The 16990-nt window shown below is 48.8% G+C and overlaps 2 protein-coding genes across 2 annotated transcripts; both read right to left on the minus strand.

Moving 5' to 3' along the window:
* Window positions 1-2401: 2401 nt before the first annotated feature.
* sncaip (synuclein, alpha interacting protein) lies at window positions 2402-9837 on the minus strand. Its single transcript, XM_067231282.1, is given in 11 exon segments — window positions 2402-4104; window positions 4294-4383; window positions 4462-4631; window positions 5089-5214; window positions 5382-5495; window positions 6575-6754; window positions 7053-7686; window positions 7688-7979; window positions 8199-8271; window positions 8553-8640; window positions 9708-9837. Coding segments are annotated over 10 exon segments (2718 nt in total). The 5' UTR covers window positions 8610-8640; window positions 9708-9837; the 3' UTR covers window positions 2402-3122.
* A 1895-nt stretch (window positions 9838-11732) lies between these two features.
* LOC136938047 (protein-lysine 6-oxidase-like) lies at window positions 11733-14723 on the minus strand. Its single transcript, XM_067231261.1, has 7 exons — window positions 14490-14723; window positions 14226-14334; window positions 13760-13891; window positions 13416-13572; window positions 12902-12997; window positions 12653-12768; window positions 11733-12241 (listed from the first exon to the last, which is right to left on the minus strand). The coding sequence occupies exons 1-7, from the start codon at window positions 14629-14631 to the stop codon at window positions 12235-12237; spliced, it is 759 nt and encodes a 252-aa protein (XP_067087362.1). The 5' UTR covers window positions 14632-14723; the 3' UTR covers window positions 11733-12234.
* Window positions 14724-16990: the final 2267 nt, after the last annotated feature.

Consider the following 16990-nt stretch of genomic DNA (forward strand, 5'->3'; position numbering starts at 1 on the left):
CCAAAAACTCCCCCCAAAAAAGAGAGATTGAGTTGTATTGGTCTAGCAATGCTACCTGACAGCGACTTGTTTGTGAACAATTTCCCTGGGCAGTCAGGCTGACAGGGTGGGTCAAGGGTCAAGGCTGGAGAATGCAGGAACACTTCTCAGGGCGTACGTGACAGCCAGAGACTGATACACAGAACCTCACAGACCATTTCTGTATCTTTATTCAGCCTCGGTCAGCACATGGGCTGGAATAGTTATCTCTCGTAGAAAACGGTTCCAAAGATAAGATGTTCAAACTCATAAAACCACAAAGCACACTTTCCATTGTTATGTGCATTGCTACTTGTTTTAGAAGCATTACTATTCTGTTTCATAGTCTAGTTTAAATGCTAAATTCTATTATGTGTTTTTTAATCGTGTCACATTTTAATCCATTACCTTCTATTTTATTCAGTTTCGTTCTATCATATATGACTACCTTCCATTCTGTAGTGTTCCAGTGCCATCCCATTGTTGACTGCTATGTCTGTAAGTGTGGGTTATTGTGTCTCCCGAGGTCCAGCTGACAGTCCTAATGTTGCTATGATTTACCGGCTGCTCTACGAACCAGCATGGTTATTGCTGTAAACATACAGCAGGATATCCCTCTCCACTCTCTATGCGGTCTCGCCACAGCACGGAGACACAATCTAAAAGTCTACTTTACAATTCATCATTGTTATGTGGTCTCATGCAGTCTTGTTTTCTGTATTTTTCATGGGTTTTCACTCTGTAGTGATAAACAGAATGGCGGTTCACTGCTTCTACAAGACCCTTACTATAGCTCTCTGTATTAGAGTTCTGGTTCTGAATGTTCAGACTACTTTGAAGCCTGGAGCGAGAAGGCTGCCCCCATTCATGTAGCTATGAAGATCAGTCAGTAATGCTTGGATGTGTTGCTGAACAGATGGACCAGGTATCATGGAATAATATGGTGTTCTTCTCCAAATGTAGACAGTGAATGGGGCTTCAATGCCAAACCGGCTCTCAGAAAACCAACCAGACACTTTCATGTCTTAGAGCTCTTCACAAAATATATTACTCGCATTAAAGTAGAATAGTCATGATTTGAATCGAAGTAGGTGAATGTTTACAATTATTTTGAGTCGGGAATAGAGCATTCTGCATGCGTGAGGTTCGAAACAGCAATGCTGCCCCCTCCCGACAACAGTCTGCAGTCTGAGTAGGCTACACGAGGACTTTCACTTTTTTGCAGTTTCTCCACCTTAACAGTCCAGACAACCAGCTATATCATGACGTGGATGTTGGTGACTGTGATAGTAGTGTTCGTTGTGAGTAAGTGACTGAGTGAACGAGTAAGTCTCCGCCACGGAAGGGCAAGTATGCACCGTAATGCACGGGTGTTAACCGGACTAGTCGTCTAGTGAGTATAAGTATGCGTAGAAGGCCGTGAGCATGCGCGCAGGAAAAGATTGATGCAATTAGCTCTTCTTCTTTTTAAAGGTTGTGTTTATCAGTATCCATCATCTCTGTCCTTGCATCAATTAATGCTGTTGACGGTTGAAGAACTGTCACCGTCCCAGGCAGAAACCTTCCCCTATCCTTCACAGAGAGAACTTTCCACCCTCCCTCTTTTTCTCTCCCCTCCATCCCTCCCTCTCTCCCGGCCTGCCGTTTCCCTGGCATTAACTGCTGTCATCCCTGCAACAACACAGCCCAGCGGTGTCAATTATATTTGATTGACTGAGTAAAGCACACACAAATAAGCCAAAACAACGGACACAAAAATCTATAGATGACTCCCCTTGTCAAATCAAGTGCTTGTCTCTTCCATTTTCCCGCTGCCCACCGGGGCCGGCGCCCCGCGCCTAAACGTTTCCCCTCACATCTCACAGCGTCAACCAATTAGAGCGCCTCGCTTCTCCTAGGTGTGGAGATGGGCTCCCAGGGATATTGACTCAAACTGTTGTCCAATAAATGAGGTCTAATTTATCAGTTTAACTTCTCCGAAAAAAATAGCTCTTGTTTTTTGTAACATGAACCGCCAGCCTGTAGAGGAGGTGAAGAGAAAATATCTCCTCGCGTAATCCCAAACCAGACCGCTCTTTGTGTGAAGTAGTCTGGCTCATTGACAACTACTCTATCCTATCATCATCATTCGGATTTTAATAATGGCCTGTGTGAGATCCATCAACCGCATTGGTCATCCACGATTGAAAAGATACTCCAAACTCCCATTAGATGCCTTTGGGGGTTTTGCATATGGAAAATGAAAGGCAGTTCGATACAAAATTCTACTAAGTATGTTAGGCCTATATCCCCACAGGAATATTTCCGCAAAGAATTGACAGTTCCTTCACTTCGCCATTCGTGCCTAATTCTAAACTTAAATCAACAAAACAAGACAAAGAAAAACATGTAACTGTTTATTTTAGTCTTAACAAAAGTTTAAATACTAGACAAGGCATGATTTGTGGTGGAAGTAGCCTCCGCAGACAAATAAAAAAAACTGACAATATTAAAATATAAAATAAACTTTAGGTTTAATATTCGCTACTATTGCGTTAGTCGTTTCTTTTTTGCATTGAGAAGAAATATTAAACAAACTCATTGATTGAGCTGTTGTCTATTATCAAGACAATTACACAACAGATAAAGAAAATTATCGATATGCAAGTACAGCTCAAGACGTCAACAAATAAAACACTACAGTCAGATAATCTCACCATGATATTAAAACTGAAACAGTACAGAAACTGAACTCTTAGTTTGAACCAAAAACTGCATAGATGATGACCAAACCCCCCAAAAGAAACACTTGTGAATATAGATAGACATTAAATATAAACAGTGGTTTTCATATATAGATTTTTTTTTTGTGCTGCAGTTTGTGGAGTGCATAATAATAACAACCACAGTTAGGTCTGTCAGGTAGGGCTGTGTTTACAGATGCAGGGGGAACACCTGCCACTGACCTGGACAGGGACAGTACTTCATTGACATAAACAAAACCAACACACATCCTTCAGTTTCCTCCCTAAACACCACAGCCTCTCCTGCTGCCGTGGCTAACACTGCGAGGGGGGAAGCGGAACAGACTGCATAAAAACAGTGGAATGTCCCTTTAAAACTACCTAAACAGCACTGCTCTTGTTTTTCGTTTTGGAAGACCCACCTGGTCCCGCCTTTGTCTCAGTGGCTTTCCTATTGGGTGAGCTGTGGGGTGTTCCAGAACCGGAATGCTGCTTGACCGAAGCAGCGGATTGGCTGTTGTTGATGTTGTTGCTGCTGCTGCTGCTCTGGTTGCCACTCAGAGACTCCATGATGGAGCGGAACGTTCCGAAGGGACGCTTCCATGTCTCAGACGTCTCGGTTGTAGTCCTTCCCGAACTCTCTTTCCCATGAGCCCCTTTGCCCTCGGGCTCCTGCGGCTTGTGGACCACCTGTTCGTCGAAGGTGACCCTGAGCCGGAGGTTTTGGGAAGTCTTCCTGCGTGACGATGGGGACTTGAGGGCGCTCTTGGGGCTGGTGGCGACCTTCTGACCCTGGAGGTCATGGAACTCTCCGGAAGCCTCTCCTGGAGGATCCGGGTCGCTTCGGTCGGACGTGGGGGAGGGGTTGTACCCCCCGTCGACAGACTTGGAGGCCCCGTTGGAGAAGGCTAACTTACGCTCCGAGGAGGGCGTGTGCTTCCTGGTCGCCAGCTGCAGGTGATTGCTGATTGGTTCCTCGCTCTCGGCGATGGGCAGATGATTGGGCCTCTCGGGCCGGGGGCCGTTCGGCGGCGGGGCTCCGGGTTTGCCCTCCTCCGGGGGGTAGACGTCGGAATCTGATTCGCTGAGGGAGCGCTGCATGATCTGCTTGAGCCGGGCCAGTTTCAGCTCCCTGTGCTCCGCCAGTCCCACCCTCCGCTCCGCCAGCCCCGCCCTGCGCTGCGGCCCCGGGGGGTTGCCGCCCCCCCCTCCGGGCCCAGGGAGAACCTCCTTCCCCAGCAGCTGACGCAGCACAGAGTCCGTAGCCACGCCCCCCTGCCTCACCACCCAATGGCTGTCTCCGGTCGAGGACTCCGCCGTCAGCATCATCTCAGGCCACGCCTCCGCTGACGGCTGACTGGAACTGGTCACCATGGAGACAGATATGAAGAATGAAAGTTATATGTTATGTGTACTTTTCTATCTGGACCTTGAGTCTGCAAAAATAAAGTTATTACTTGTGACTGACATACTTGTGTATGATGCCATGTGTGTTTGAGAGTGACCGTGTGTCTGTGTGTGTTTAAATAGAGCCTATTGTAGCAGGACAGACCTGGGGGAGCGTGAGGGGGTGCCCTCTCCCTTGGATGGATCCACGAGTCTCTGGACCTGGGTCTGGAGAGCCAGCCTCTCCACGGCTTGTCTGGAGAACGAGAACAGTGCCATCACAAAATCAGTCTGTGCGTGTGTGTGTATATGTGTGTGTGTGTGTGTTACTCACTCGTTGAGCTGTTTGGTGAGCTTGACCACCTGAGACGCCAGCGACATGCACGTTTCCACGACGACCAGGTAGCGAGCGCAGGTGGTGTGTCCCTGCCGCTCGGCACTCTGGGAAGGCCTCTCGCCCTGCTGATTGTGAACCGTCACGTTGGAGCCGTATTCTACAAGGGTCTGGAGGAGGAGGAGAGAAGGAGGAGAGATGAGAGGAAGCAGGAGGAGGAGAGGAGGAGGAGAGATGAGAGGAAGCAGGAGGAGGAGGAGGAGAGATGAGAGGAAGCAGGAGGAGGAGAGGAGGAGGAGAGATGAGAGGAAGCAGGAGGAGGAGAGGAGGAGGAGGAGAGATGAGAGGAAGCAGGAGGAGAGGAGGAGGAGAGGAGGAGGAGAGATGAGAGGAAGCAGGAGGAGGAGGAGAGGAGGAGGAGAGATGAGAGGAAGCAGGAGGAGGGGAGGAGGAGGAGAGATGAGAGGAAGCAGGAGGAGAGGAGGAGGAGAGATGAGAGGAAGCAGGAGGAGAAATCTTTCTAAACTCAAAAGTTTGGATGACACTGTGTGTGTGTGTGTGTGTGTGTGTGTGTGTGTGTGTGTGTGTGTGTGTGTGTGTGTGTGTGGAAGAGACGCTCCACTGTACCTGTATACAGGTGAGGTGGCCGTACTGGGCGGCCACATGGACAGCACTGTTCCCAAGCTGGTCCACCTCGTCCAGAGAGATGGCCTGCTCCTGCATGAACTGAAGCAGCCACAGCAACACCTTCTCCTACAGTGGCACAGAAAGAGACACAGAGAGAGAGAGAGAGAGAGAGAGAGAGAGAGAGAGAGAGAACCGAGAGACAGAGAGGAAATTGAGCGAGAGAGTATACACGCAGTGAAAGGAGAGGACTTTGTTTATCGAATCCTTTTTTTCAACCAGGGTGTGTGTGTTACCTGGCCGTAGCGCGCAGCGTAGTGGATCAGACTGGGGTGTTCCCGGGTGCAGCTCAGCTCTGCTATGGCCTCCGTCTCACTCACCATCCACCGCACACACTCCAGGTGGCCGTTCTGTAAACACACACACGTAAACACACACGTGCTTTAACAGTTGTGTTTTACATACAGTGCATGCATTTCTGCCCGATCTACATTGTGACTCTCTCCTTTGACCACCATCCCCCAGGTCTACCTTGACCGACCCCACAGGCCTGCCCCTCCTCCAGGCCTACCTTGACCCCCCAGGCCTACCTTGACCCCCCAGGCCTACCATGACCCCCCAGGCCTACCTTGACCCCCCCAGGCCTACCTTGACCCCCCAGGCCTACCTTGACCCCCCAGGCCTACCCCTCCTCCAGGCCTACCTTGACCCCCCAGGCCTACCTTGACCCCCCCAGGCCTACCTTGACCCCCCAGGCCTACCATGACCCCCCAGGCCTACCTTGAACCCCCAGGCCTACCCCTCCTCCAGGCCTACCTTGACCCCCCCAGGCCTACCTTGACCCCCCAGGCCTACCTTGACCCCCCAGGCCTACCATGACCCCCCAGGCCTACCTTGACCCCCCAGGCCTACCCCTCCTCCAGGCCTACCTTGACCCCCAAGGCCTACCATGACCCCCCAGGCCTACCCCTCCTCCAGGCCTACCTTGACCCCCCAGGCCTACCTTGACCCCCCCAGGCCTACCTTGACCCCCCAGGCCTACCTTGACCCCCCCAGGCCTACCTTGACCCCCCAGGCCTACCCCTCCTCCAGGCCTACCTTGACCCCCCAGGCCTACCTTGACCCCCCCAGGCCTACCTTGACCCCCCAGGCCTACCTTGACCCCCCCAGGCCTACCTTGACCCCCCAGGCCTACCCCTCCTCCAGGCCTACCTTGACCCCCCAGGCCTACCATGACCCCCCAGGCCTACCCCTCCTCCAGGCCTACCTTGACCCCCCAGGCCTACCATGACCCCCCAGGCCTACCCCTCCTCCAGGCCTACCTTGACCCCCCAGGCCTACCCCTCCTCCAGGCCTACCTTGACCCCCCAGGCCTACCTTGACCCCCCAGGCCTACCATGACCCCCCAGGCCTACCCCTCCTCCAGGCCTACCTTGACCCCCCAGGCCTACCTTGACCCCCCAGGCCTACCTTGACCCCCCTGGCCTACCTTGACCCCCAGGCCGGCCGGGGTGAGCTGCTGGCCGTTGCGCTCGATGAGCCCGTCTTCCCCCAGCAGCGAGGTGAGGTGCTGCAGGCAGTCAGCGTGGCCGTACCAGGCGGAGATGTGCAGCAGGTTGTTCCCCTGCTCGTCTCTGATCAGCTCCAGGTTCTCAGCCGCCAGGTGGGGCTACAGGGGCCGGGGGAGAGGACAGGTCACCGGTAAAAATTTAGGAGAGGCTTGGGGGAGGGAGAGGAAGGGGAGGGGAGGAAGGCAGTATGTAGGGAGGTATTTAGCACAGAGGAAGACAGTGACAGAGTCAGCCAAGTCACTATCCTTTACTTTAGTCTCTCTACAGTGTGTCCCAGAGTGAACAATATTACTCTAATACTACTCTAAGATGCTAAAAGGAATACACAGTGACAAAATGTAGTCGTTTAGCAGTCATTACTAGTGAGCATGACTCAGTGGAACCAAAGTCACCCACCAGCAGTGAGATCTGTCCCTCTCTGATGATGTTGATGATGTTCTGGTTCTTCTTGCTCTCCTCATCCACCTCTCCTCCGTGGGCCCTGGAGCTGCCCCCTGCCCCCCAGGTCTTACTGCCCTCCAGACCCCCGCTGCCCCGGGGCTTACTGCCCTCCTGCCTCCCCCCTGACGCCCCCGGCATGGGGAACATCATGGCTTGGCCCCCTGGGGAGTCCACCGCCGCCCCCAGCCCCCCCAAACTCATCTTGTGGTTCTGGCTGTCTGGGTAGACCCTGCTGGTCAGCTTGTCCGTGTCGGAGAAGGAGGAGGAGGAGCAGACGAGAGGGGCAGGAGGGTCGTACCCGGTCACCGAGGGCCTCAGGTGGTAGTCAGGCTCCATGGACTTGGACTTCCTCATGTCGGACCACTTGACCGGGGAGAGGACGCAGTACTGGGTGCTCTCGCTGTGGGGCAGGGTGGAGGTCTTCCCGGAGCCCCCCGCTCCGCTGGCGCTGCGCTTGTCCACGTGCACCCTGGGCAGGGTCGACATCTGCTGGCTGGACTTGATGTAGGGCACGTCCAGGATCTCGTCCATGTCCAGGTCGTAGTGCTCCAGCTCCCCAAACAGACCCCCTCCTCCTCCACCCCCCCCCTCCTCCCCCCGTCACTCTGTGTTTCCCCCCCGTCCCCTCGCCCACAGCCAGCGCTGGTTTGTCTGCGGGGGCCTCCTCCTTGAAGCCCTCCTCGGGCTCCCCCTGCCCCCCCTGGCCCCCCTGCGCCCGGGCCTTTCCAGGGTCCGTGTCAGGGTCCGAGGCCTCTGGCTGGTGCTTCAGAGGAGAGACCCTCTTCACGGGGCGGAACTTGCTGTGGACCTCAGCGATGCCGCTGGCCTTGACGCCCCCGCCTCCGAGGGCCGACCCCCCCCGGCTCCAGGGGACCGCTGGGGCTGGGGATGCAGAGATGCACCATGGTCACGCAAGAGGAAACGGCTGCTTACAAGGTTACAGCGAATTACTTTTATCATAGCCTGTAATAAAGACGTGATAAACACAGGAGTATTTCGTAGGAGTTAATATAAAACTAGAGGCCGACAGGTTCTGTGTCGGGTGCTCAGCAGTGACAGAGATGTTCAGCGTTTACTGGGACAGAAAAACTAGTCGTCCACCTTGTCTGTCTTCTCCTGCGCCATCACTTCTCCTCGACAACTCTGGAATGTTCTTCAAGGACGACACTGAATACTGTCGGTTACAAGAGACCATTAGAAACATTTGTTTATGATTGTGGATTATTGATTATGTCGAACAAAGCATTGAATCCACGTCAAACGTCGTGAAACGCTACGATTTGAGGAGTTGAAATCATAAGAACCAAGCAAAAGCTTAGTTTTAAGTTATTCAAAGAAGCCAGTTCTATTCTAATTTAACACATAGGTAAACCAAACCACTGGGTTTGGTCCCATGTTATCTAATGTAGTCTTATTATTAATATTATTTATTATTATTATTATTAGGCAGCTTACCACTGAGTCATCAGAGAAGTCGATCTCATCCAGGTCCAGGTACTCAGGAGCTTCCATCACCAGCCAGCATCCAGACCCCCAAGAGAACCTGGGAGAGCACACACACACACACGCGCGCGCACACACACACACACACACACACACACACACACACAGGCACACAGGCACACAGGCACACAGGCACACACACACACAGTCAAGCTGTAACCGATACCTATATACAAATAATGTGGCGCAAGGCTCTGAATTAATAAAGAACACAAAATGGGCTGTTCTGACTGTACTTTAAGTTGTTTTAAGCCAGGCCTGATCAAAGAGTCAACTGGCCAGGCTTATTGATTCATATAAGAGCTCTGGGAATGTCAGCCTTGCTGGGTAACGTGACTGGATGAGACAAACATTCTGATAACAATGGTGTTTTGCCCTAATGCTTTCACGGCTCCCCTCCATCCAGCCAGAATTAACAACAACACTTCCTGTGGAAACTCTTTTCTCTGCTAGTGCTGCTGTGTGGCCAGAGGATTGGAGTTTAACTTCAGATTACTGTGGTGGTACTGTGTCAACATCAATGGGTGGTATGTTGCCCACTGTCCAATGTTCACTGGATAATACATGATCTGGGTTTCTAGGAACCTGAATTTGACCTTTTCCAGCCACTCCAGTTTGCAAATAGAATCATCTAACTTTAGTCATGTGAATTGTTCGCTACAAATGTAGACCCTGTAAACTAGGTCAAAAATGAGTCATTGACTGTTGATTATATGCAGTGACGTTAACGTATACTTGGCAAATGCTAACTAGCAAGTTGAAAGATTATTTAAAGCTTTTGTGTGAATACCATGTTCAACTTATACTAGTCTAGCTACTACGTGCCACATTGCAGCTAGACGATCTCACTTGGCTGACACCTCATTTGTTACCTAAACTGTTAGCAACACAACATTAGGCCAGCATCTCTTATCCCCATCATGCAATCCTCCGCTTCATCACAAGTCCATCTAGCTCAGGCTAGCCTAACGGAGCAATCTGAAAACTAGCTAGCCTAGCAAGACTATTAGGTTGCTTTAGGAGATTTAATGCGTACTGTTTCCATGACACACGTAAATGCAGAAAAGTATTTACTGAAAACGAAGCCATTCTTTTATTTTACACTACCTTGCTGCAGGTTTGCTGCTGGGTGGATAGCTACCCGAGTCGAGTCGATTGTTAGCTAGCTTGCGCTAGCTGGAAAGGCAAGAATCCTGGATCCAGCTGTTTTTTCCTGACTCGCAGACAGCCTGGAAAAGCACAAAGGCTTCTGACATATGGGAAGTTGACGCTCGAAGGCCAGCTCAAATAGCGGAAGTACAGTTCTGCGGTCCGTTATTGTCACCTTAGAATAACTCCTTAGAATAAAACTCCGTTATTTCCAAAACACCTCATCGAAGGGGCTAATATGTTAAACCAAAACACATTTTGATTCTGATTTTTATGTATGCACACAATTACCGGCATTGGGTAGAAGCCCTAGCTCTACCATTGATAACGAATGACATTCAATAATTTAATTAAATACATTTAATTATAATTGGTTGGTTTCCTTTTATTTAATTTGTGGTCCCTCCGTAAATAATTCTTTTAAAATTTATTTTGTAAAACTGTACATTTCAAATTACACTGATCAAAGCCATCAGCTAACTCCACATGCAACACTGTCCTCTAGTGTTACACACTGTCCCATTGTCCCTGCTCTGCCGACCGTGTGACCACAGTATAGTCAACGATAACCTCTATTACATGGTGATTCTAACTCTCTAGGGCGCATATTTTTGGGTCTGTTCTACGTGTCAGCTTGACCTTGTGACGTCTGTTTCATTGCAGCATGCAAGCACATGTGCTTGTTAACTATAATGAAGACATGCACATTGAGTAGCTAGATTAAAAGTTGGCGAGAATCAAACCATGTTACAACTTCGAGATCATTCGTGATCGCTTAACGCACCATGGCACAGAATCCTGGCGATAACGGACATTTTCTCTGGCCGTCTTTCAAGTGCCTCTTCCAATCTGTACTTTAAAATTTGGCAGCAGCCATCCTGGGAATCAAACAGCTTCTCTCCTCACTGAGCCATTTGGACTGTTAAGTTATTGTCACTCCTCTTGGGTACTTCAACGCAAGACTTGCACATTGAGTAGCTCAATTAAAACTTACATGTGGGTGGCGATCAAGCCAGCCATGTTGCAACTCATAGCCTACCATTGATTTAACATTTATGACCACAGTAGCCCACCTGGGAATCAAACCTTTTGAACCTCTTGGTTTCAAGGCAGCTTCTCTCCTCTCTGAGCCATCATGGCTGGTGAAATATGGTCACCACTCTGGAATGAAGACATGCCATTGAGTAGCTAGATCAAACCTCATTATTCATACAATCCCCAGTGGGCAGGGATCATATCAAATCAACATGTATTTGTCTAGTCCTTTTTACAAGCAATGTCACAGAAGGCTTCACATATGCCCATAGAACTGCCCCTCAACCAACCTAAACCTTCAAGGAAGACAAGGAAAAACTCCCAGAAAAACCATTCACCATTCACAACCACTATGCACTTTGAGATTTGTTTCAAATGTATATGGAGGACCAAACCAACCACTTTCAGAACTGCACTTGTAATGCTCACATGACACTATTGGCTCTTAAAAAACCGTTCCATAGGGCTGCGCTTTACCATCGCCATCTGGTGTTTTACTGTGGAAACTGCACTTGTAATTCACACTTTAAACCACCAGATGGCGATGGTAAACCGCAGCCCTATGGAACGGGTTTTTAAGGGGCAGTGTTTCGACAGCGCCATTGGGCTGCGCTTTACCATCGCCATCTGGTGGTTTACTGTGAGAACTGCACTTGTAATTCACACTTTAAACCACTAGATGGCAGTATTGAAGCGCAGCTCAATGGCGCTGTCGAAACAGTGCCCCTTAACAGTGTATGCACCTCACACAAGGGAACCTCTCACATGCAGCACAATAACATTTTCTAACATACGGCATAATAGTGTATATGTGTAAATATGTTTTATTATGAAGGCCAAAGGTGTTCAAGATCACGTGTGTGGTGTACATATTTAATAAAGAACCAGACTACGATGAACAGATCTCAGAAATACAACCTTTATTGAAGTAATGAATATTATGCATTATAATGACATCCACATGAGTTACAAGCTCTGCAAGCTTAGGAAACATGTAACTTCAGTAGGCATCACACATTCTCAGAACACTTTGTTTTAAGAATATACACATCCTTATTGAATAATTTGATAAAAATGTCACATTTAAAACCCCTAGTCTTTAAAAAGTAGCACCAATATTGAAAACATAGAAAACGGATAGCACCAGGATCTGTCTTTCAACATAAAATGTCATTGTCGTTGTACCTTCTTATATATTTGATTGAACATCTAAACTAAATATTTACCATCACAGACATATAATCAATGGCTAGCTATATGTGAATACCGTAACTAGATAACAGTCTTCACTATCAAGTTCTGAACTCAAGAACTGTACAGAGTAAAATGGTCAAAACAGATTGTGTTGTAGGCCTCAACAAACAAAAGACAATGTCATGGTGTTTCTTTGGCCTCCTGTGGAACATTCCTGCCTCCTCAGAACGGTGTTTTGTTGCCAGGCTGTTGAAACTCAGGATCTAGTGTGTGAACACAGGAGAGAAACACCACAATCAGTCACAGAAAACACCCAACCTGGCTGAGAGGATGTCGGACATATTTGAATCTTCTGCTGTACAGGCACTATTTCTCTCTCACTCTTTCATTTTGGATAAAGACATCTGGTAAATGAATGAAACGTATGTGAATATATGCTCTAGGACAGTGGTCTTCAACCCTAGTCCTCAGGGCCCACTGTCCTGCATGTTCTAGATGTTTCCCTGCTCCAGCACACCTGATTCAAATGAACGGGTTGTTATCAAGCTCTCCAGAATCCAGATAACCACCCATTCGTTTGACAGCTCTAGGACTTAAATTGATAGTTGGTCAGTAATTGTAGAGGGTCGTTCAGGTGTGATTGTAGTGGAAGGACAGAGGAAGATGTTGCTCACGCTGTCACAGAGCAGCCTGAGACCTCGACAGAGGTGCCGCTGTACTGGACGTCACAACGCACAATGTTGTTGTGGAAGTTCGATTCTGGAACCTGGAAACCTGGGTTCACCGTCACCTGATGATACATACAAAAAAAAAAAAAAAAAAAAAACAAGGATTATAAGTTAAGTATAGATAATTGCCCATAACAGGGTTGAGTACATTTAGAGCCCATTGAAAACACTGTCGTTTGTGGAGTGGGGACACACCTTCAGAACGTACTTCCCAGGATTCACGTCTGTGATGTCGAGCCACTGGCAGTCCAGGTCCGCGTTGTACGTGTCATAGCAGCCTGGGCTCAGACCCTACACACACATCACCAGTCACAGATGCATCTGAGCTCAGACCCTACACACACATCACCAGTCACAGATGCATCTGAGCTCAGACCCTACACACACATCACCAGTCACAGATGCATCTGAGCTCAGACCCTACACACACATCACCAGTCACAGATGCATCTGAGCTCAGACCCTACACACACACATCACCAGTCACAGAGGCCCCTGTCTGTGTGCTAAAATTAACACTGTTACACCACTGTGAAGCAGCAACAACAGAATTCAACCAACAGTAATAATTTGCTACCAGAGTACCTCTAGTCATAAACTACAAGTTGAAGAGTAATCAGTATTGGTAATGCCTGGGTAGTCTCGAGAGAGAGAGAGACAGAGAGAGAGAGAGCTAACGACTGTTAGGTGCAGACTAGTCCCAACAGACCTGTGTGTGTGAGGTGCAGGCGAATCGACGGTGGTATCCAGGGTCACATGACGTGTCCTCCAAACAGAAGCTGGCCTTGTGTCCCTCGGCGACGCGGCTTTGCGAGCCCTCCTCCAACAGCTCGTACAGGCTGAACTCATCCATGCTGTGGAAGTGGCTGCAAGGCAGGCGCACGTTGATGATGTCATCACACTCCTACCTGTAGCACCTCTAGTTCTGATAGGCCGACATGGGAGAGGGTCATGCTCTAAGTCCTTCACAAACTACCTAGGAATCCACAGTCCCTCAAGCACACACCCCTCTCCCTGCCTGCTTGCCTGCTCCTGTGTGGTTGTGAGACTTACTGGTGACAGCTGTGCCACTCCCAGGCATAGCGAGGCTTGCTGGGCAAGAAGTCAGCCGTTCCCTGGTTCTTCACGCGCTGGGGGAACCGCAGGAGAACCCGTGTGTCGTAGTCTGCAACATGTCTCGCAGAGCTGGGCAGGAGCAGAGAACAGGACTGGGTAATGGCACAGTCCCAGGGTGCAACAACACCTGCCCCTCTCTCTCTCTCTCTCTCTCTCTCTCTCTTATACACACCCACACATTAACATTTTAATTGTGTGCCACATGGTCTAATCTGTCGGCCATGTAAAACACAAACACATGTAAAACACATAGGTTCCAGCTCCTCGGCGTGGCTTTGATTAATCTACAGTGTGCTGCAGTGAGTTTCAACAGGAGATACAGGAGATATTTTGACTTGTAAAGATATATATTTGAATGCGGTTCCAGGTAACAGTGTTGAGTTCAGTGTCTGTGGAGGAGTACCTGGCAAGGCAGTTCTCCTCAGCTGCACAGCGGAGGCTGTACATGGGAACTCTCTGGACGTAGGACAACACCTGGATGTAATAAGGGTCTATGACCAGGTCAGGGAGACCTGAGGGAGGTCATTTGACAGATACAAAAAACAGGGATTTATGGACATGTTTAAGGATGCAGAGTTATTCTATAACTGGCCAGTTTAAAACTGTCATTTAAAAATGTATCTTTTTAAAATACTTTTTTTTAAGATCAGAGAAAGCGTTTGCTTACCACCCTGTTGGAAGTTGCTGGTTCCATAACCGTGCCTGGGGGAGGCTCTGGGTCGGGGTCTGAAGTAGGAGTTATAGTAGTTATAGTAGGGGTTGTAGTTAGACGACTTATAAGGGTTGTACGGATCATCCCCGACCATCATATCCTCTCGATTAACCGTTGGAGAACCCGTAGATGTGGGATTTTCGTTATCTTTGTTGTGATCGGGATTTGGATTCTCAGCATGGGTCTCTTGGGGTCTCGAGAGCCCTTGAGCACCACTTCCATGCCGGCGCGCTGCGGCGCGTAACTGCGCACCGAGACCGAGCCGCCTTGGAGAGCCTCGTGCCCCGAGGTGCCCGGGCGTTCCTGTCTCTTCTAACGTCTCGTTATTGTTTCTGAGTACAACAACGTGATTCGGTTGAGATGAACCTGCCTGTTTGTCCCTACGAGCGGAAGGCTGGTACTGTGCGCCACGGCTGAGTAAACTGAAGACTTGCCCGTTGTGCTGCCATCTCATTCTCGGCCTCAGTCCACCTGCTTGAGCATCCTGAGAAATAACGGTCTCCAAAACACAACAGAGGATACAGAACCGTGCGCACGACAAAAGGAAGGACTCAATGGGAAACCCCTTCATTTTATCAACCCAAGTACCTAAATAAAAACCTGGAAAATGTTGTCTAACCGCTGAACATCAAGGAGTTTGAGTAGTGAGAGGTCGTTGTTCAAGCAGCCTTGCATCCTGCTCGCGCATTCTGGGTAATAGAGCGACAGGAGGAGTGGTTTGAGTTTTAAAGTTTCTGTTTTAGCCACATTGGCAAGGTAGCCTAGTGTTACGACTTATGGTTCCAACTGCTATGTTATGTGACTCAAGTCTGTAACCTGCTGCAAACATATCACGGTGTACATGAGCCCATTTAGTCCGGATTTGGAGTACGTACACAAGGCTACACAAGTACTAAACCAAAACAAGTCAATCTTGTATTTATGATCAAGTACTGTTCATTTCTTTTACTGCTTTCATTTGCATTGCATCCTAGCTTACCAACACAATAGAGGGCAACCAGTTCATCAATAATCATCAACTGTCCTAAATGAAGTTTGTTGGTCATTTGTCATGCTTTTCAGTCAAAGACAACTTTTCAAATGATTATATTATAAAATATCACACCCATTTGAGCACTGTCCTCAAGTGAACAACTGGCTGAGTGTGAGTGTTGTTGCCTGTGGTTGTCTTTCATAAGACCATTGTTTTCTCCAGCACATCTCTCCCATTCCCCTGTGATAAGTTATAATTTGTGGTGTCCTCTGCTTCACACTCAGTGGTTGGCGGGCCCACAGTACTTGTTATCATCGTCAGTTACTCCAGACCTAGCTGGTGAGAAGGCTTTTTAAATCCAATTTTATTTTTGTCGATTTTATAACCTTGTGAAATTCACACAGACACAAGATGCAGTGACCAGACACTTCTCGTACAACCCCTTCCTGGTGTCATGTCTCTAGCTTTATTTTTCACTCCTCTGTGCCATATTTATCTCTGTGGTCTCCCACACAGAGCTGCGGTGATTTAAATGAAGGATGTACCAACGCAGGAGTCTCCTCCTGTTAAAACAGCATAAAAAGTCCTGCTAACTGCCACACACAAACTGCAGTGTTGCCCCTGACTCTGCAGTTCCTGAACCTGCTCTGCATCCTTTGGGGAAAACATCCACAACACTGTAGCTATGACGATACGTAGTGGTGCACGAACCGAAATATTAATAAGTCAACAATATGGAAGTGGTGATGATGTGTTGTGACTGTCAGTACATTTCAATTTTATTCAGTTAGAAGACTCTTTTATCCTAAGCAACGTACAAACAGTCCATGTAGAAAGAACAGCAGAAGGGCATCGTTACAACAGTTTTTCAGTGGTCAGGCTACGTTTAATAGGCAGAGCAAAAGTTCTAAAGGATCCAGTGATGCTGTTGGATAAGCACAGTCAAAGCGCTGCCTTCTTTAACACCATCTGCTCACCATTACCAGCTGCAGTGGCTGTTCGTTCATCCTGGAGACCCGGTCCACGCTACAGTGTGTAGGACAACGGGGAATGAACCAGGTGAACAGACAGCACTGAAATAGATGAGATGTTATTTAGCTGGGAGCAAGATGAACAAACCCCTTCTCACACGGACTGCATCCTTTTACTAGTGGCACAACACACTTCCAAAGTGTGTTTAACCACCCACACACACACACACACACACACACACACACACCCACACACACACACACACACCCACACCCACGGTAGCCCCCCTCCCATCCCAGTGCTGTGGTAATACGTGTGGTTTTAAAGTCACGTTTCTGCACGTAGGAAAATCTGAGCCGTCCGAATCAGACTCCTTTTATAACATCTGTGTAAAGATCAAAGCCCGGGCTTTTTATCGTGCGCTTGGCATTTCCCATTGGTTATACTGGACTGCCCCGTCGCTGTGCAATGACTTACAGGTGTGGCAGGTCGATCTGCAGGCTTTAATCAC

This window comes from Osmerus mordax, chromosome 28 (assembly GCF_038355195.1).
Source record: "Osmerus mordax isolate fOsmMor3 chromosome 28, fOsmMor3.pri, whole genome shotgun sequence".
Classification (NCBI taxonomy): Eukaryota; Metazoa; Chordata; class Actinopteri; order Osmeriformes; family Osmeridae; genus Osmerus; species Osmerus mordax.

Bases quoted from the DNA above. Each gene is read 5' to 3' on its own strand.
- LOC136938047 (XM_067231261.1), bottom strand. From the start codon at position 14,631: ATGATGGTCGGGGATGATCCGTACAACCCTTATAAGTCGTCTAACTAC. The intron at 13,573-13,759 runs GTAAGTCTCACA...CCTGCCTTGCAG, and splicing joins GAGTGGCACAGCTGTCACCA to CCACTTCCACAGCATGGATG. The intron at 12,769-12,901 runs GTGTGTCCCCAC...ATGTATCATCAG, and splicing joins CTGGGAAGTACGTTCTGAAG to GTGACGGTGAACCCAGGTTT.